General features: G+C 39.3%; 1 protein-coding gene across 3 annotated transcripts in view; it reads left to right on the top strand.

The window, feature by feature from the left end:
* The window catches only part of POLA1 (DNA polymerase alpha 1, catalytic subunit), a 349246-nt gene that overhangs the window by 198125 nt on the left and 129087 nt on the right, over window positions 1-22034 (top strand). For all 3 annotated transcript variants that reach the window (XM_049873141.1, XM_049873140.1, XM_049873142.1), the window contains exon 35: window positions 15686-15802. In XM_049873141.1, the coding sequence (XP_049729098.1) occupies window positions 15686-15802 (117 nt within the window). The remainder of the gene's footprint in view (window positions 1-15685; window positions 15803-22034) is intronic.

Genomic DNA, 22034 nt, shown 5'->3' with positions numbered 1-22034 from the left:
TTTGTGCCCCAAATCTTCCAAACTGTGTGATCACAAGGTTTGTTTTGTTTTGCTTTGCTTTGTTTTATTCTCAAAGGAAATCTTAATTTTATTCAAAGTTGTTTAAGAGAAGATTGGAAATGTCTTTTGGAAAAGTGGAAATCCACCTAGCATTTGTTTTTTAAATGACGTGCATTCATAAAATATATAATCCTACACTTAACGTAGAACCAGAAGTTTCCCATGCTACAGCCAAAGGTCAGATGGGTTTCATCTCTTCTGAATCTGGTGGCGCATCTGTGGGGAGTGGATTTCAGGGGGGAGGGGGTCCTTTTTTTTTTAATGGCCACCTGAAAAATCAGTTCTCAAAACTTTTGAGAGTGTGTGAAAGTGGCATGAAAGCAAAGCAAACCTTAACAAGTTTGTGGGTTTACATTCTACATCACCTAGCAACCCCCTGGCTCAGCGAGATCCCTTGTCTACCCTTGGTTCTGTTTACAGACTATTCAAACGGCCCTTCGAAACCATGAAAGATATTCAGTTTCATTAGCACCATTCTCAAGGAGAAAATAATTAAAGTTAAATGAACAAACATTGTCTGGTGATGGTTTGAACTCCATCCTGATTTTGAGATGCCCTTTGAGACAGCTGCATAGATAGTTCAGTTTTAATATTTGTTGTTTGGTACCCAAAGACATATCACATAAAACCATACCAATAAATACTAGCCTGCAAACAAACAAACAATAAAAATTACTTTTAGCTAGACTTGTGCCAAGAAAAGAAACTCTTCTGGTAAAAAGATCCTAGGCGTAATGTCCTGGTTGACTTTTTTTGTGTGTGGCGGCGGGTGCTCCATTTGATTCTTACCCTGGGACATCTGAGTTGATCCATATGTACACTGAATAATGGTAGGGAAGAAAGTGTGGGGAACAAGGCACCTCTCTTTAAAACGGATCTATTACCTGCCTTCAGAAAGCCGGCATTATATAAAGAAAAGTAAATCATATTCCGTAAAAGACTCTGTGCATTTTAGTGAGTGGCTTAATTTAATAAATGATTCGAATACTAATACTTGCCTTGCCACTTTCTACTCAAGGACTGCTTAGGTGCTTAAATTGATTTATTTTTGAAATTTGTTATTTAGTAGGAAAATTTTAAAAAGAACAATTTTTTTCATGTCCCCCCCCCCTTTGTTTTTTTGATAAGCATAGTCCCTGAAAATTCATCTTGGCAATAACCAAATGATTTAGCTTAAAATATTTTTCAGGTGTATTCGAGATTTGATTATATTGAATGATCTTGGCAAAAGTGTTTCTTCCCTCATTAATAACGGTTTTCTGATTATAAAAACAATATATGCTTACTTTAGAAAATAACAGAGACATAAGAAGAAACTACCTAGAGATAATCAGTGACAGTGTTTTAGAGTATTTCCTTCCAGTCTTTTTTTTTTTTTGGTGTGTGCACATATTGATGAAACTAAGCCTTGAATTTACTATTGAAGTTTATTTGGTATTGTGGGTACATAGCTAAAGTGATATTTTTTCAAGAGTGAAAACTTGAGAGACAGGAGCGATGGTGGAAGTAATGAACAATTTTTCTTAGAGGCTGCATCACTAAAATATTAATATAAGCACCACAAGCACCACAAAAAAAAAAAGCACCACAGTAACCATTTTTGCCATCTCATTCCCTTTGATTCTTTCCTTCTTTTCCTTGTTGAAATGACTAGATGCCTTAACTGACGCATCCATTTGTAACTATTCATGTTGGAAAGTCAGACATTCATTGCAGTTGGAATATCACATCCCTAAGTCACTTGTAGCTTCACATAGGGAAAAAAAAACTCTTTTATGAAAAGATTTGTAATACAATAGCGATTAATGGAATGTGGAGAGGAAAATACTTTCAGTTTCTCATATAAAGTGAAAGCAGGGCAGCTATGAAATCCTGTATTCTTACTATTTGTATTTTGTTAGATCGCTAACATCCACAGTACATGGCTGGGTTGTATGAGCTCTTTGTGCTTTGTTGACAGTTGACAGACAAAGCAAAATTATTCCTGAAGCAAGGTACTGTGTACTTAGTTGTGACCTATTATAGCCTAAGAATGTGGCTTGCTTTTGAGTTGGATGAATAGGGAGAGTATTTTATAGAATAGGCTTGAATATACTGAGAGATTTAACTGCACATACAGAATGATACATGTCCTCCATTGAACTTCTTTCCCCAAAATGTAATTTTCCATATAAAGTAATTTTAAGTATATTTTCCCTCTTTGCCTGGAGACAATTTTAACTGTTCGAGTATTGTCCCTTTTGACAATGAATGTGATGCCATTCCTCTTCAATTTGTCATTCCCAGCATAGTAGACCATATGATTGTCCGATTCAAAATGGCCAATACCAGTCCATTTCAGCTCAGTAATGCCTATGATATCGATCTTCAAGTGTTCCATTGCATTTTGATAACTTCCAATCTTCATAGATTCATACTGCATACATTCCATGTTCTGATTATTAGTGGAAGTTTGCAGCTGTTTCTTCTCATTTTGAGTCGTGCTACATCCCAAAAGCTTTACTCATCCACGTCATTCAGGTCGACTCTACTTTGAGGAGGCAGCTCTTCCCCAGTCTCCTTTTGAGTGCCTTCCAACCTGAGAGGCTAATCTTCCAGCACTATATCAGACAATGTTCTGTTGCTATCCATAAAATTTTCACTGGCCAATTTTTTTTCAGAAGTAGACCTCCAGGTCTTTCTTTCCAGTCTGTCTTAGTCTGAAAGCTCCGCTGAAACCTCTCCATATGGATGACCCTGCTAGTATTTGAAATACCGGTGGCATAGCTTCTAGCATCACAGCAACATGCAAGTCACCACGGTACAACAAACTGACAGATGTGTGGTAGTCTGTTATGCCGGGAATGACAGATTAAAGAGGAATGGCGTCACATTCATCATCAAAAGAATATTTTCAACATCTTTCCTGAAATGGAGCCCTGGTGGTGCAGTAGTTAAGACCTTGGCAGCTAACCAGAAAGTTGGCATTTCAAATCTACTAGCCACTCCTTGGAAACTCTATGGGGCAGTTCTACTATGTCCCATAGGGTTGCTATGAGTCGGAATTGACTAGAAGGCAACAGGTTTGGTTTTGGTTTTTTTATCTTGAAACACAATGCTGTCAGTGATGGGATAATATCTATACACCTACAAGGAGGACCGGTTAATACGACTGTTACTCAAATTTATGTGCTAACCACTAATGCTGAAGGTGAACAAATTGAGGATTTTTTACCAACTTCTGCAGTCTGAAAATTGATCAAACATGCAATCAAGATCCATTGATAATTACTGGTGATTGGAATGCAGAAGTTGGAAACAGAAGAAGGATCAGTAGTTGAAAACTATAGCCTTGGTGATAGAAATGACATGGGAGATCACATGATAGAATTTGCAAGACCAACGACTTCTTCATTGCAGATACCTTTTTTCAACAACATAGACAGGGGCTATACACGTAGACCTCGCCAGATGGAATATACAGGAAGGAGTCACATCGACTGTATCTGTGAAAAGAGACAATGAAGAAGCACAACTTCATCAGTCAGAACAATGCCAGGGGCCGACTATGGAATAGACCATCAACTGCTCATATGCAAGTTCAAGGTGAAACTGAAGAAAATTAGAGCAAGTCCCCAAGAGCCAAAGTACAACCTTGAGTATATCCCGCCTGAATTTAGAGACCATCTCAAAAATAGACTTGATGTGTTGAACACTAATGACCAAAGACCAAACTAGTTGTGGAATGACATCAAGGATATACTACGTGAAGAAAGCAAAAGATTATTAAAAAAGACAGAAAAGAAAAAAAAAAAAGACCAAAATGCATGTCAGAAGAGACTCTAAAACTTGCTCTTGGAAGAAATGAGGAAGTAAAAGAGCTGAACAGAAGATTTCAAAGGGCAGCTTGAGAAGACAAAGTATTATAATGAAATGTGCAAAGACCTGGAGTTAGAAAACCAAAAGGGAAGAATACACTCGGCATTTCTCAAGCTGAAAAAACTCATGCCTCAAGTTGCAATATTGAAAGATTCTATGGGCAAAAATTGAATGACACAGGGAACATCAAATGAAGATAGAAAGAATACACAGAGTCATCGTACCAAAAAGAATTGGTCGATGTTCAGCGATTTCAGGAGCAGCATGTGGTACTGAAGGAAGAAATCTAAGCTGCACTGAAGGCATTGGTGAAAAACAGAGCTCCAGGAATTGACACAATACCAATTGAAATGTTTCAACAAAGAGACACAACTATAGAAGCCCTCACTGGTCTATGCCAAGAAATTTGGAAGATACCCACCTGGCCATCAGACTGGAAGAGATCCATATTTGTGCCCAGTCCAAAGAAAGGTGATCCAGCGGAGTGTGGAAATTATTGAACAATATCAGTATCACATGCAAGTAGAATTATGCTGAAGATAATTAAAAAATGGTTGCAGCAGTAGATCAACAGGGAACTGCCAGAAATTAAAGCCAAATTCAGAAGAGGACATGGAACCAGGGATATCATTGCTGATATCTTGATAAATGGAGAGAATATTGAAGTAGCCAAGGATTTCATTTTACTTGAGTCCACAGTCAATGCCCATGGAAGCAACAGTCAAGAAATCAAACAACGTATTGCATTGGGCAAATCTGGTGCAAAAGACCTCTTTAAAGTATTCGAAAGCAAAAGTGTCATTTTGGAGACTAAGGTGCACCTGACCCAAGCCATGATATTTTCAATCACCATTTCATGTGTTAACGAAAGCTGGCCAATGAATAAGGAAGACTGAAGGATAATTGATGCCTTTGAATTATGGTGTTCGTGAAGAATGTTGAATATACCATGGATTGCCAAAAGTATGAACAAATCTGTCTTAGGAGAAGTCAAACCAGGATGTTTCTTAGAAGCAAAGATGAGGAGACTTTGTCTCGCTTACTTTGGACACGTTTTCAGGAGAGACCAATCCCTGAAGAAGGACATCATTCTTGGTAAAGTAGGGAGTCATCAAAAAAGAGGAAGAGATGAATTGGCACAGTGGCTGCAAGAATGGGCTGCAACATAGCAAAGATGGTGAGCATGGGCCGGGACTGGGCAGTGTTTCGTTCTGTTGTACGTAGGGTCACTATGAGTCGGAACCAACTCAAGAATGCTAAAAACAATAACAGTATTGTTCTACAGTGATAAAATAAAAGTGCTGCTAATCGTTGACTTTCTCTGCTCACAGTGTAGCAGGAGAAGATGGCTTGCATGGGGCTCTTTAGTTTAACTCAGGTACATCATCTGATGCTCCAACTCTGATTGCAAATTAAAATAACAAGACTGTGATACTGGATTTGATGTCCGGTAGAGCAGAACAACTTGCTAATTTATCATGTAATATACAATTTCTGAGGGAGGTATTTGTCCACTTGTAGTGCTATTCTGTGTGTTTAAACGAGGTCCACATTTTGCATCTAACCTATCATAACAGGTTGGGAGTGCTCCATTATCCTTTCAGCAAACTGATGGCAGAGTCTGGTCCTTGCACAAATGATAAGATCAATAAGTTTCGAATAACTTGGATGAAATGACGTGTGACTGTTCATTTAAAGAGGTGTCTTGCTTTGAAAATCAATTTTAATAAAATTTAAAATTCCTGCATTGACCTACGAGGCACTTTCCTCTTCAGTTTTGTTTGATAATTTTGTTAAAAATATTTCTGTATTAACTTTCATGAATAGTTCGTTTATATATTTATTTTTCCTGATTTGCTCCTTCATCTCCTGCTCTGGCACCTCTCTGAGACTTAATAATCCCTCTTTGACATGCCAGCATGCTACAGTGTAGAAGATTTAACTTTAAAAGCAAAATTATGTTCCTGTTAAAACTTCCCCGGGAGATCTTAGGAAGAATTTCTCCCAGTTTTGGGTGCAAATGTGGGTCAGAAAGCAATTTGTTTTTTGATATTTCTGGAAATCCCAAATCACAGCATGTCATTCTTCAAAAGCAGCTGCGGGCCCATACTGTGCACTATCTGTAAGGAGACCCATTTTATACTGGCGATAATTCTGTGACAGAAAAATGTGCCTGAAAGGGAACCCCAGAACACTTATAAGTGGTTTGGGGTGAAAAGAGTCTAGTGTTCTCAAAGTGCATGTAGTTTGAGGAGGAAAGGAGTGGTAACGGCTAGTACAGAAAAACAGCAATGATATGATGAACTCTGTAAGAGCTTGCATGCTGGCAAACCTTACCCTTTGACCCCACCACTGCACTCACGGAGAGCCATTACAATTTAAACTAAATCATACGTCACATACGTCACTGCAGTTAGTTCCTGAAAAATCTTTGCAAATCCCCGGATAAAGCAAAGGCCACTTCTCTTCCCTCACCTACTATTCTGCTATCTGTAACTTCAAATCAAGTATAGTGTTATCAGAAAAATCATGCCAAATTTTTACTTGTGTTAGTTACATAGTTTTGTTATTTTGCAATCAAATTGGGAAGCAGCCCCATCTAATTTTATTGGTTATTGGAGCCCTGAGGGTACAGTGTATTGGAGCCCTGAGGGTACAGTGGTTAAGAGCTTGGCTGGTAACCAAAAGTTAGTAGTTCGAATCCACCAGCCACTTCTCGGAAACCCTCTGGGGCGGTTCTGCTCTATCCTATAGGGTTGCTATGTATTTCTTCATTTTGTTATAACACCAGGTGGAAACTGACCAGGAGCTTTCCTGGTTAAAATGTTGTTAGGTGCCATGGAGTCAGTTGTGACTCATAGCAGCCCTATGTTCAACAGAACAGTTGTCACCTGTAGCCCAACTCTCATGTTCCTCACTCCTTGGGTATATGTAGGATAATAACAATATTTTACATTTACTGAACATTTTTTTGTGGGCTTTCTTGTTTGATCCTCTGAACAACCCTAGTAGGGTAAATATTATAACCTGTTTTATCAGACAAGGCAGCTAAGGCTCAGGGGAGAGGTTCAGTGACTTACTCAAAATTACCTATTAATTGATGGAAGGGAAAATAACCCACTCAAGTGCGGCTTTGTATAACCTAAATGGTGTATTCTTCCTTGAGCGTGAACCTTTGTGCTAGACACCAGGGAAAACACTACTAAATCCAAAGCAGATCATTCCCCAGGAGGCCATCTAGGTAGGGAGGTCAAACAAGATGGTGAATTGAGATGGCAAAGGGACAGGGCAAAGCAGGGCGTGCTCAGTGTCAGGTGAGATAGAGAGTTCCCGTGGGTTGGGAAAATTTCTTTAAAGAAGGACAGAGCGGATGTTGAAGGAATGGGCATTTTAGGTAGAGGTTCTGCAGGATGAGCAAAGACAAAGTGGTGGGAATAGACAAACTGTGATGAGGACAGTGAGAAGACCAATCCAATGGGGGCAGAGTTTGTTTACGTAAGAGAAGGATGAGAAAGGGTGGATGGGATCGTACCACAAAGATTCAAATGCTGGAGTTTGTTCTTCATTGTCTGTGGAGGGTATAAGATTGGGGGTGGAAGTAGAGAAGCCTTGGGAAGATACACCTTGCAATTCTTGGCATTGGTTGAGGAAGAGAGTGGAGGCAGGGACACCAGGTAGGAGGAGGCTATTGAAGTAGAACAACTTTGAGGTCTGCGCTTGGTTGAGGTTGGCAGTAATAAGGAAAGGGTCTCAAATTGGAACTGTACAGGAAAGACTAGTGGGTGGTCATGGTAACTAATTGGGAATGGGAAGACGAGAAGGACCCACCATATATTTATATATTGGATTCAAGAGTATGAAAACTGCTGTGAATTTTTTTCTCCTGTCAGTTTGAGACCCTTTCCGTATTATTTTTCATACACTTGCCCCTCCTCTGCATTTCTATTTTATTGCTTCTGTTCATTCATGTACTCAAAAGATATTTTCGAGTGCCACATTTCCAGACCTGGATGATTTCTGTGTGTGTGTCCTTCTAAAAATAAAGATATACACAAATGAATAACAGTTTGTGTTTAAGGTGCAACTACCAGGAACACCTCAGTTACAAGTGGAAATCGATCCCTTTTTAGCATGTGCAGACAGAAACCATTTTAGTTGAGGCCTCAGTAATATAATTTAGCAATCAGAACCAATCAGCATTTAACACAGTTTCGTACACAATGATTTTAAGGAATTAGTGATGCTGAGACTGAGGCAACAGGTGCTAGACTTTTCTGTGTTTGAGTAAAGGTTTTTTTTTCACTATTAGACAGGATTTTAAATCTTCTACTGTAAACATGGTTTAGCTAGGCATCTGAAAACTTAATGACCTTATTCCTGTTGGTTATAACAATTTTTATGTGGCATTGTCCAAATGACATATTAGGATGGCAGACATCCTTATAGTGGTTCGGGAGGGAGGGTTATTAAAACCCCAATTTTTTTTATACATTGGGCTCCCAAGGAACTACACTTCATTAAAATTTTTTTCTTCCATCACCTCATCAGGGTAGGTTTGGGCTGTATGTTATTTCCCAAAATGGGAAATGAAAATTAGTTTTGTCTTTGTGAGTGATAAGTCAAAGTGAACTTACACAATGTTAGTATTTTCATTTGCCTTCTTTTTATCACCCACGAGAAGCAAATTCACTATGTGCTCTTATCAGATCTGCCGCACTGTGGAGTATTTTCAGAGACCTGGCAGATTAATTTTTGACAACACAAATGTTCGTTGAAAGTTAGAGTTCACATGGTCAGTTAATATGTGTGGGGAGAAGATGGTTAACCAAGATGTACTTAACAAAATTAAATTGAAGCAAAGCATACATTGAATATGTTTAGGACCTATTTCCCCCATAGAAAAGTTTTATTTAAAATGCATCATGACCAAAAGCTTAATTATCAAAATAAAACAAGAGGCATGAAGAGTTACAGGCTTCTAATCATTTTTTTTCAGCCCCAGTTCCCTTTGCACATTTATCAGCATGTTTAATTTCCATGCATAATGGCACTAGTTATTGTTGTCATTTATAAAGGGAGATTAACAGATAGTAAGTACAAACAAACCCAAATAAGTTCTGAATAGAGAGGTGACAAAGAAGAAAAGACCTCTTTAATGTTAATTATAACTGGTAGGAAGTCTAGACAAATTATATTATCTGCTCTCTATACGATTTGAAAGGACATTTAGTTAGTAACTCTGTCAGAGATAGAGTTAGGTGTTTGCTTTAAAAACAGGTGATATGACAACTTAGCATCTCCCTGGTTGGCAGCTCACCTGGTGAGTCGTGAAGTTGTAGTAAATTGAAGGAATCAGGTTTTGAAGACATCTGAAAATAAGTTTAAATTTTTGAATATTATATTTAAAAAAATGAAATACAGCCTGAACTTCTAGGTTATATTCTGGTACTTAATAATTTATTGTTTCAAAACATGATAGTTGTTATCGGCTTGCTTTTTTTTAATTGGGTTTAGGATTGAATGGATTATGACTGCGGTTGGCAATGTTTATTGCCCACGTATTCCAAAGTAGATAAAGCCTCAGATACCAAATATAATGTAACAAGCGCAAATGAATTATAAAGGAATGGTTCAGTCCTGCATTTTCCTATGTGGTTTGCTTAAATTTCACTGTTTCCTTTATTCATATTTCTAAATGGCTACTTCCAGAAACAACTAGGCTCACCTCTTGTATTTATAGGCTGCATTTAAAATTCAATACCTGTGGCTGCTATCAGATCAGCTCTTCACCTCTGTGTCTCCTATGCCTGGAACAAGGCTCAGCCAAAGTATGTTTTTTCTTTAATTCTAAGGGACCTTTAATTGTGAGCTGCACTCTTCACTGAACAGCCTTCTGAAGAAGAGAGAAATGCCTCATTAAATGTACATGTCAATTATAAATGCATCTGAGTTTCAGAAATTATTAACGTGAATAAGAACAGATCTTCAAATCAAGAAAATGTGGTAAATGTCCCTAGAATTGGAACAAACAGTTGCCAGTGACTCACAATCACTGATCCTTTGTTCTAGATCTTGGTCTTTTGCTGTGGTTGTTTCAGGTAGGGAGGATCCACATAACTCCACCCTTCTCTGTATTATTTAGCATTTATAGTTGGTACAGAAGGGAAGAGCATGCTTGGCATTTCTCAAGCTGGAAGAACTGAAGAAAAAATTTAAGCCTCAAGTTGCAACATGGAAGGATTTTACAGGGAAAATATTGAACAATGTAGGAAGCATCACAAGAAGATGGAAGGAATACACAGAGTCACTGTACCAAAGGAATTGGTCAACATTGAGCCATTTTTCAGGAGGTAGCATATGATCAAGAACTGATGGTACTGAAGGAAGAAGTCTGAGCTGCTCTCAAGGGAATGGTGAAAAACAAGGCTCCAGGAATTGACGGAATACCAGTTGAGATGTTTCAACAAACAGATGCAGCTCTGGAAGTGCTCACTTGTCTATGTCATGAAATTTGGAAGACAGCTTCCTGGCCAGCCAACTGGAAGAGATCCATACTTTGCCCATTCCAAAGAAAGGTGATCTGACAGAATATGGAAATTATGGAACAATGTCATTAATATCACACACAAGTAAAATTTTGCTAAAGATCATTCAAAAGCAGCTGCAGCAGTACATTGACAAGGAACTGCTAGAAGTTCAAGCCGGATTCAAAAGAGGACATGGAACGAGGGCTGTCATTGCTGACTTCAAATGGATCTTGGTTGAAAACAGAGTACACCAGAAAGATGTTTACGTGTGTTTCATTGACTATGCAAAGGCATTTGACTGTGTGGATCATAACAAATTATGGATAGCATTGCAAAGAATGGGAATTCAGAACACTTAATTGTGAGGAACCTGTACATAGACCAAGAGCCAGTTGTTCAGACAGAACAAGGGGATACTGCATGGTTTAAAGTCGGGAAAGGTGTGTGTCAGGGTTGCATCCTTTCACCATACTTATTCAATCTGTATGCTGAGGAAATAATCTGAGAAGCTGGATTATATGAAGAACTCGGCATCAGGATTGGAGAAAGACTCATTAACAACCTGAGATATGCAGATGACACAACTTTGCTTGCTGAAAGCAAAGAGGACTTGAAGCAGTTACTGATGAAGAGCAAAGACTACAGCCTTCTGTATGGATAACATCTCAAAGAGAACAAAATTCCTCACAAATGGATCAAAAAGCAACATCATGATAAATAGAAAAAAGGTTGAAGTTGTTGGGACTTTATTTTCCTTGAATCCACAGTCAACGCTCATGGAAACAGCAGTCAAAGAAATCAAACGACGTATTGCATTGGGCAAATCTGCTGCAAAAGACATCTTTCAAGTGTTCAAAAGCAAAGGTGTCACTTTGTGGACTAAGGTACGCTTTACCCAGGCCATGGTGTTTTCAGGTCCCTCATATGCATGTAAAAGGAACAGTGAATAAGGAAGATCAAAGAATTGATGCCTTTGAATTACGGTGTTGGTGAAAAATATTGAATACATCATGGACTGCCAGAAGAATGAATTAATCTGTCTTGGAAGACGTACAGCCAGAATGGCCCTTGGAAGCAAGAATGGCAAGAGTTTGTCTCCCTTACTTTGGACATGTCCGGACATCATGCTTGGTAAAGTGGAGCATCAGCGAAAAAAGAGATAGACCCTGGATTCACACAGTGGCTGCAACAGTGGGCTCAAGCATAGCAACGATTGTGAGGATGGTACAGGACCGGGCAGGGTTTTGTTCTTTTCTACATAGGGCCGCTACGAGTTGAAACCAACTCGACAGCACCTAACAAGTTGGTGCAACACAACTTGGTTCTTCAGGTCAAACGACACTGAATATACCGCACTAAATTTTTGTCTTTATGTATGTGGATCTTGCTTTTCTACTTAAATTGTAATTTCCTGAAACTCTGTGTCTGGAGTCTCTTTGCCTGTTCTTCACAGTATTTAATGGAATCTGACCATATATTAAAGATTTCATTAGGACTCATTGAGATCCTGTAATCGAAAAGTTCAAATTAAATTTTAATGTAGTTCAGCCTATTGAGTGAAGGTAGGAATGAAGCTTATTGTGAATATATGGACTAGATGAATTTTATGTTCTTTAAATTTTTTTAGTCAAATAATTCTGCAATATACTTTCCCTGTGTGTGAAAGCCATAATTGGAGTTAGAAGAAGTGACTCTGGGTTCTTTCCCTTGAGCTTGGCTGTAACTACTTCCAGGAGGAGCCTAGTCTGAGGAATGAGGCTATGCATCCCTCAGCGTTGGATGACAATGATAGAGTAACACCAAGTGGAAACTTTAATAAGTGGCAGACTTAAGTGCTTAATGGGATTAAGCAACACTTGTGTATATTTGGAAACCCTGGTGGCGTAGTGGTTAAGAGCTACGTCTGCTAACCAAAGGGTCGGCAGCTCAAACCCGCCAGGCGCTCCTTGGAAACTCTATGGGGCAGTTCTGCTCTGTCCTATAGGGTCACTATGAGTCGGAATTGACTCGACGGCAGTGGGTTTTTTGGGTTTTGTGTATATACTGCTCTTATTTAGGGGGAAAGGACCAAGAGGTTGCCCAGCCTAGAAATTAGGGGTGGGATTATAAATGTTATTTATCCCTTTCTTAATCATGTCTCAGCAGCGCTCCTTCTGGCCCTCAGGCTTGTGCATATGTTGTCCTTTTCTACCTAAGCAGTTTTTCCTGCCTTCTCCACCTGCCAAACTTCCCATTTTCTAAGACCAGTTCCAAAGTTGTCACCCCTCAAAATACTCCAAGGCCCACAGGCAGTCAGGACCCCACTTGATGCTCCCAGAATGTACCTTGTTCACCTTTGTGCCCAGTACTTCACCTTATGTTTGACTTGTGCTTATTATGAAAAAATTCAAACAAGAGTCCCCAGACCCGCTGCTGTTGAGTCGATCCTGACTCATGGGGACCCTATAGGACAGTAGAACTGCCTCCATAGGGTTTCCAAGGCTGTAAATCTTTATGGAAGCAGACTGCCACATCTTTCCCCCGTCCCCCCACCCCCCCGCAGAGCAGCTGGTGGGTTTGAACCGCCAACCTTTTGGTTAGCAGTCAAGCACTTTAACCATTGTGCAACCAAGGCTTCTTCAAACAAGGGTAGCAAGGGAGAATAACTGGAGAAGGAAAGTGAGAAGAGGGTTCTAAAGGACAGAGAAGTGGGCAATGGCTGTTTCAAACTGCTGGGAGGAAAAGTTGTCCTTGAAAACATTGCAGCCAGTTTTATGCCTCCAAAGAGTGTATAAAGAGGAATCTGTTTCACTATACTGTGGACAGAGAAAAGACCAAACAAATCTGTCTTAGAAGAAGTACAGCCAGAATGCTTCTTAGAAGGGAGAATGGTGAGACTTCATCTCACATACTTTGGACATGTTATTGGAGGGACCAGTCCCTGAAAAGGACATTATACTTGGTAAAATAGAGGGTCAGCAAAAAAGAGGAAGACCCTCAATGAGATGGATTGGTACAGTGGCTGCAACAATATAGGCTCAAAGACAGAAACGATTGTGAGGATGGCGCAGGACCCGGTAGTGTTTCGTTCTGTAGTGCATAGGGCCTGTGTATGAGTCAGAACTGACTCAATGGCACCTAACGATAACAACAGGGTGCTTGAATGTACCTGTGGTTATAATCCCACTTGGGAATGGTTTGCCTTTGTTATATTAATGAGAGGATTAGTGTAGGGTATGTCGTAAATCAGTCTCTTTTGAGATATGAAAGAGATTAAACAAGCAAGCGAAAGAGGCAGACATGCAAGAAGATCATCCCAAGCCCTTGAAGCTAGCCCAGGAGCAGAAGCTCAGAAGACACAGGGACCTTCCTCCACAGCTGTCAGAGAAAAACGTCCCCTGGAACCAGCACCCAGAATTCAGACTTCTAGCCTCCTAAACTGTGAGAAAATAAATTTCTGTTTGTTAAAGCCAAAAAAGAATCTGTTTCACTTTTAAATAAGGTAATTGCTTACATTTATCAGTGTTTCTTTTATGCTAAATGTCGTTCTAAGCACTTAGAATGTATTTTGTCATTATAACCCTATAAACTACTGTTTGAACCCATTTCACAGAGAAGAAAGCTGAGCACAGTAATTAAGTAACACTTTTAATTTTGATAATGGTCTTTACTAAGTACCAAAACCCATTGGTTTACATTCTGCATATAATCGTATAAGTTTTTCTTGGGAGGTTTTCATGTATGTGCATGTAGGAGATTGTATTTCTTTTTCTTTTTTTAATAATTTTTATTGTGCTTTAAGTGAACGTTTACAAATCAAGTCAGTCTGTCACACATAAGCTTATATACACCTTACTACATACTCCCATTTACTCTCCCCGTAATGAGTCAGCCTGCTCCCTTCTTCCAGTCTCTCCTTTCATCACCGTTTTGTCAGTTTCTAGCCCTCTCTATCCTCCCATCTCCCCTCCAGACAGGAGATGCGAATACAGGCTCAAGTGTCCACCTGATACAAATAGCTCACTCTTCATCAGCATCTCTCTCCAACCCATTGTCCAGTCCCTTCCATGTCTGATGAGTAGTCTTCGGGAATGGTTCCTGTCCTGGGCCAACAGAAGGTTTGGGGACCATGACCGCCGGGATTCTTCTAGTCTCAGTCAGACCATTAAGTCTGGTCTTTTTATGAGAATTTGGAGTCCGCATCCCACTGATCTCCTGCTCCCTCAGGGGTTCTCTGTTGTGCTCCCTGTCAGGGCAGTCATCGGTTGTGGCCAGGCACCACCTAGTTCTTCTGGTCTCGGGATGATGTAAGTCTCTGGTTCATGTGGCCCTTTCTGTCTTGGGCTCATAGTTATAGTGTGACCTTGGTGTTCTTCATTCTCCTTTGATCCAGGTGGGTTGAGACCAATTGCTGCATCTTAGATGGCCGCTTGTTAGCATTTAAGACCCCAGACGCCACATTTCAAAGTGGGATGCAGAATGTTTTCATAATAGAGTTTATTATGCCAATTGACTTAGAAGTCCCCTTAAGCCATAGTCCCCAAATCCCCGCCCTTGCTCCGCTGACCTTGGAAGCATTCAGTTTATCCCAGAAACTTCTTTGCTTTTGGTCCAGTCCAGTTGAGCTGACCTTCCGTGTATTGAGTATTGTCCTTCCCTTCACCTAAAGTAGTTCTTATCTACTAACTAATCAGTAAATAACCCTCTCCCACCCTCCCTTCCTCCCTCCCCCCTCTTGTAACCACAAAAGAATGTGTTCTTCTCAGTTTATACTATTTCTCAAGAACTTATAACAGTGGTCTTATACAGTATTTGTCCTTTTGCATCTGACTAATTTCACTCAGCATAGTGCCTTCCAGGTTCCTCCGTGTTATGAAATGTTTCACAGATTCGTCACTGTTCTTTATCGATGCGTAGTATTCCATTGTGTGAATGTACCATAATTTCTTTAACCATTCATCTATTGTTGGACACCTTGGTTGCTTCCAGCTTTTTGCTGTTGTAAACAGTGCTGCAATTGTATTTCTTTTAAGAAATGAAAATAATATCTCATGTGATTTTTTTTTTTAACTTGATAAGTTTCCTAACTTAAGTTTGGGGCATAGACTGAATTAGGGTATCAGGAGAGAAGGATAACTCTAGCCTTTCAGCATCTTTAAGGAGAGTGTGAATGAAATCTGTTGTCTTGACAGTGAAAGGGTTTTTTATTTGTATTTGTTGGTGGTGGTGATAAGACTGAATTTTTTTCTTTTTTTCTCCAGGGTTGGTTGATATGTGAGGAACAGACATGTCAGAATCGAACTCGGCACCTCCCCCTTCAGTTCTCCCGAAATGGACCTCTTTGCCAAGCCTGCATGAAAGCTACACTTAGACCAGAGGTAACAGTCTGATGATGCTAAAGAACCATGTAGAAGAGGGTAGAGAGCTGTGTTTGCCTATCACTTATCTCTGGGAAGTAGATACTTGGTATTTGCCCTGTGGAGATACCCTACAACCACAAGCATATATTTTAGGAAACATCCAACTTCAAAAAGATAGATGCTTTATTCTTTTACATGTCATGAACAATAACATTTATATCTAAAAGGGCAACTGACTAGTTCTCATATGGGTTACTTAGATTTCTTTGGTTGCCACTTCATAACTCCAGAGAAGAGATGTGCCTTTCCTTTGTAGAAACTGCTATCATCTTTGTACTTGATCAGAATCCTTTTTGTAAGGGCCAGAAAACATCCCAAGCCCGTACCCTAAAGGGTTTATTTTATAGTGTTTTTCTCCCTCAATGGAATTGAGTTGCTTAAAAGTAGCAGTGTAGATCAGTAGTTCTCAAGCTTTTTCTCTACCTTCATACACCTGAATGAAAAGGTATAATATCATTAGTGACTCTAGCATAGAGTCTGGAAACACCTCCCTGATCGTTAAGATGCCTTCCTTCTGGTGCACCCTTTGATCATCATCAACCTGGAGCAGAATTCAGCAGACTGTGGTGAGAGGAATGTTGATAGCTACTCCATGAAAAGAGGATTTTGTGATCACATACATGTAGCAAACGCTGGACTGACCAGAGTTAAGCAAGTTTCTTCACTGTGCCTCACTTTCCAAATTTTTCGGGCCTAAAAATTTGTAAGGTTTTTGGTGGGAAGAGGGTGAGAATACGGAGCCTACTATTTATTATTTTTATGCAGATTTACTTACTTTGTATGCAGAGGCTGGGCTCTGTAACCAAGTTTTGACTTTAAATCTTTTCATTGAAACCGGTCAACACACGGGCTAGTTTTAGGGTAATGTTTTATTTGAAAATTTTGATGGCTTTTATCGTTTCACAAAACATGGCAAGAAGTCAGGAGCTGCAAACAGCTGCCGCCATTTTTGTGTATTCCCTTGTCCTTTTGTATATCCATATGTATTTTTCAGCATGGTTGCGGTCAGTGTGAAAGCATGCTTTTGTATCACGTTTATCTTTTGTCAAGCATTTTCCCATGTTGCTATTTAATTTTCAATACCAAAGTTTGTAAGCACGAATTTAGCTCTTCCCCTTTCATTGGGTATTTTAGGCTACTCTCCTTATCCCTTTACGAGAAAGTCACGATGAATATTTGCTTGCTTAAAAGATTTTTTTTCCTTCATTTGAAATATTTCTTTAGGATAAGTTCTTATAAGCAATACATATCAAAATGCATAAATCAATATGGTTATGATTCATATTGCCAAATTGCTTTCCTAATGAGTTATCCCAACCTAAACTGTTCACCAGCACTTTCTGAGTGTGCCAGTTTTACTGCAGCCTTTCCAGCATTTGGACATTATCATTAATTTATTCTGAACTCATTTAATAAGTATAAAAAGCACCTCACCTTAAACCCATCAAGGCAAAAGATTAATGGTTCCTAAGGACTGCCAGGAAGCGGGGAAATAGTGGGGCAGGAGGAAAAGTGAAACACTTAAACATCAAATTAAAAAATATATATATCTTGCATTATCTTGTGTATCTTTGACAATTAGCAAAGTATCACGTAGATTTTTTTTTTAAATACAGAACACATAGTGAGATTTAGCTGTAGTAGTGAATTCTTTTTACATCAGCCTCATCCCAAGATTTACATCAGCAAGTGCAGGAAGAGAACAAAAGTGTACATATTTCATGTGACTCATCAATCCAGTTGTAGACTCTAGGGGAATCACCTTGCTTCATGAACTCATGCTGCCTTTGAGACTTTTTAAATATCGAACTCATCAAGTCAAGTTTGATGAAAATGGAAGTACTTCTTAGCAAGTCAGCCAGGTTTGTGATTCCATTCTTGGTGAGAGCAAGTAAAAGGAGTGTATGAAGGTATTAGATTTTTAAGCTTCCTATAAATGTTGATGATGTTGCTGGTAGTGGTTTAATATATCAGGTTATCATTTCTCATTTATTATCCTTTTTTTAATGAGTCAGCCAATGCAGGCATTTCAAAGTGTCTAGTCTTTTCCTTCATATCCTTGTCCTTCTCAAAGCTGTGGCATTTTAGGCATGCATTTACCAAGGTTATCAGCTGTTCTTCTCAGGGAGAACCTCTCATAGATTGGCTCTATGGGTCACATTCCTGCTCAGGACATGACCTTCTGGAACAACTCGGGGTTCCGAGCATCCCTGGTTTGTGGTGCTATCGTTAGCTGTTCCTCACAGGGACCTTGACCCTGGGACTCAGCCCACTCTGCTGTGCTCCATTTGAGTTAAGAGTGGTGAGTGGGGAATTTCTTGATTCAGAGACTTATCTAGGAGGTTCTTGGGCTTTCCTAATGGGAAGAAGAATCTGGATCTTTCCAGATATAGTTCCAAAGAAGCACCAAAACCATTTGTGCGATGGACAGGACCATTAGCATTACCATTGTTGTCATTTGGTGCCATTGAGTCAGCCTCTATAGCGGCTCCATAGAGTCTTCCAAAGTGTCTATTTTGCAGTATTATGCTAATCTGGTTCTTCAGTTGTGGGTTGCTCTGTCTTAATCACACATTGCTTTCATTTAATAATTATTTATTGATCACATTACTTTCATTTAATAATTATTTATTGATCACCTACTATATCCTAAGGGACATATCAATGAACAGGACATTTCCTTGTTTATAAAACTAGCTTAACATGTAGATTACGTAAAACTGATATCTGTGGGCAAAAGTGAAACCAAAAAACCAAGCCTATTGCCGTTGAGTTGATTCCGACTCAGAGCGACCCTATGGGGCAGAGTAGAACTGCCCCATAGGGTTTCCATGGAGCAGCTAGTGGATTCCAACCGCCAACCTTTTGGTTAGCAGCTGAGCTCTTAAGTGCTGTGCCATCAGGGCTCCTTGGGCAAAAATAGGCATTTGTAAATGTCTGCTTTAGTAGTGTGAGCTGTAAATATGTTTTTCAAATTTGAGGATAAAGCTCTAGCCTCTTAATGTGCCAGTCTCTTCATCACATAATGAATCTACTCTCGTTTAGTCCTGAGCTGCAGTAGGCTTGAGTACTTTCCAGGATTGACTTGAAGTATGAAGACTGGCTCTTCTTCGGGGTCATGTTGCCAGAGTTATGAGAAGAAAGCTGGGACAGTTTTGTTCCCAGGATTTTAAACGGTGTGTGTCTTTTCTCTCTGCTCAGATACTTTTTTTTTTTTTTTAATATCAGTAAAGCCTTTTTACGTTCGTGGGAATTTAACAGTATGCAAATTACTGCTTATTAAAAAATTCTTCTCTAGTCATTCTCTGCCGTATAGTGCATTTAAATAAGGGAGTGAAAACTTTGATGCATGTTTAATTCCTAAGTAAATAGAACCCTTTGTCACATTGGTGTCAGAGACAGGACTTACCCAAGTTATAGAATAAATATTTTAATAACTGTTTATTTTAAGGATATGGTTTTAATGTGACCAGACTGTATGGACACAAACTGAACCACAGGGGTACTATGATTAAGTAATTCATCCAAAAATAATGCTTTAGGTTTTGTTGTTTTTAATATTCATCTTTCATTATAGAACAAAGATTTCAAACCAAGTTAAACTTTTTCTCAATATTTCCATTCTTCATGCGAAGGTGAGAAATGTCTACGTGTGAATTCATAGGTCATAGTAGAAATAATTTGTGAAGTTGTACAGCCCCTGGGGTAAGGGCATTGTGGTGGATCCCTTTATTCAATTGTCTATTCATCTAAATTTCTCAAAGTCCACTTATGAGGAGAGTGGTAAAATGACTTCTAGTCCTACTTTGAGACACTCGTGGGGTTTCTTACATTATCCTCAGTTGTAAAACTGTTTAAATATTTTATATAACTGAACATATGTATTATATAGGATTTTTGTCCTTCAAGGAAGGGGGGAAATAATGAACTTAAAACCATTGTCTATTGCAGTTTCAAAATCGCTGCAAATGAATTGATCGATGAGTAGGTTAGAGACACTGAGAATGATGTCAAGCTACCTTGGCAGTGTCTTGTTTCTGCATAGGAAAAAAAACATGGAAATAATTGTGGTGTTTTTAAGGTAGTAGACATTTATGTACATACCTTCTTCTAGGTAGACATTGTTCCATTTTAATCAGCACTTTGTGTGGAGGATTGTTCTACTAGTTACAAATTCAACTATCTTCCATAGTCGAAGAGCACCTTTGAACTATGACGGAAAGTCTTAAACATCTGTACCTAGTCATTGGTTACTCTCCAGTAGAGAATAGGTTTTTGCCTTGAAGGGCCTTTGGAGGTCTCCTTTGTGATTTCAGTGTACTTTATTGTTTGATGCCAAGAGATTGCTAAATTCTACACACAGCTATGCCTACCACAAAGCAGGTGCTAGCCTTTTTCAGTATGGTTTTTTATCCTTTTTTTTTATTTAAGGTGAAATTCTCATAACAGAATTAATCATTTTAAAGCCAACAATTCAGTGGCATTTAGTACATTCACAACGTGCAACCAGTACGTCTATCTAGTTCCAAAACATTTCCATCACCCCAAAAGGAAACCGCATGTCACTAAGCAGTCATTCCTCATCCTCCCCGCTTCCCTCCAGCCACTGGCAACCACCAGTATGCTTTCTACCTCTGTGGACTTACCTATTCTGGAATCATACAGCATGTGACCTTTTGTGTCTGGCTCCTTTCATTCAGCATAATGTTTTCAAGGTTTGTTCACATCGTGACATATATCAGCACTTCATTCCTTTTTGTGGCTGAATAGTATCCCGTTGTATGTATATACCACAATTTGTTTATCCATTCGTTAGTTGAGACACATCTGAGTTGCTTCTTTCAATATACTTTTAAAGTTTATTTTATTTTTTATTAGGTAGAAAGGTCTTATCTTTGGGCTAAATTTGTGTCCTGTGGCTCTCTTTTTGGTCCTAGTTCAGTTGAATAGTTCTACACGCAACTAAAATGATCCTTTCACCTATTCTGTGCCTGTTTTACCAGATCCTTTTAGGTGTTTGAAGGTAGCTGTTTTCCTGAGCCTTCCCCTGCTAGTCCCCGTATTCCTAGGCCTTCAACCATTCCTTTACTGCTCTGCTTTCATAATGATGACCCTAGTCCAGAGTTTGTGTTCCAATAAAGTGAGGAGCACGGAACTGCAGATAGGACTTCAGGTGCTCTCACTAGCCCTAGTATAGAGCAGAATAAACCCTGCCAACTTTTCTAGGCAGTAAACTTCTGTTAAGTCTATTCAGGGTTTCAATAATTTTTTTGGCATCCGTATTCACAGTGTTGATTCCTTTTGAGCATTCCATATACTAAAAGCACATAACAAATATTTGCACATGCAACTGATGAACTATGCTTTTTCAGGTTTTTTAAGACCCAAATGGTTCATTTAGACCTAACTGTAAGACTTTATTAGGTAGAAATTGCACTGGGCCGAAGGTAATCGAGACCAAAAATAACAGCGAAAACAGCATAGACATTTAATTCTCTATCATGTGAAAGAAACGCAGGTGTAGAGATGTAGCTGTCCAGGATTGCCATAGTGGCTCCACAGTGTCCTCAGTGCATGGGCTCCTTCTGCCTTCTCCATCAGCAGTGTCAGGCTTGACTCAAGGTTCACAGCATGGTCTAGCATGGCTGTGCAAGCTCCTTCAAGCCATCAGAGACCAGAAGATGGAGAATAGGCTGAAGGGTCCAAAGGATGTGCCTCCTAGCCAAGTCATGTCTCTTTAAGCAGCCTTTCAAGAAGTCCCATCCAACCTACCTACTTAAACATTTCATTGGCCAGAAATTGGCCACATGGAGATAATAGCCTTTTTGTCACTAAAGAAGAAGAGCATATTGAATATTGGAGGCCAACCAGAAGTCTCTGTGACAGAGACCTTCCAGTGAACCCTATTAAATCTCTCCTTGGTGGGCTTAGCCCATCACTGTTGCATTGTGGGTGTTTTGGATTCTGATTCTGTCATGTGCCCAGCTTTGTAATTTCTACAAATATGATGCTATAATTAGTCTTCCTTCTTTTATCTTCTCCAAAATACTGGTTAAAATGTTGAAGTGCATTTATTCACATACCTTCTTCCAGGTAGACACTGCTCCATTTTAATCGGCACCTTGTATATAGGCTTGCTCTACCAGTTATTAATCCAACTAATTATCTTTGCTTCTAGCTTACAATTCCC

This window comes from Elephas maximus, chromosome X (assembly GCF_024166365.1).
Source record: "Elephas maximus indicus isolate mEleMax1 chromosome X, mEleMax1 primary haplotype, whole genome shotgun sequence".
Taxonomy (NCBI): Eukaryota; Metazoa; Chordata; class Mammalia; order Proboscidea; family Elephantidae; genus Elephas; species Elephas maximus.
The sequence above is the reverse complement of the archived record's forward strand: the minus strand, read 5'-3'. Positions and strand labels throughout refer to the sequence as shown.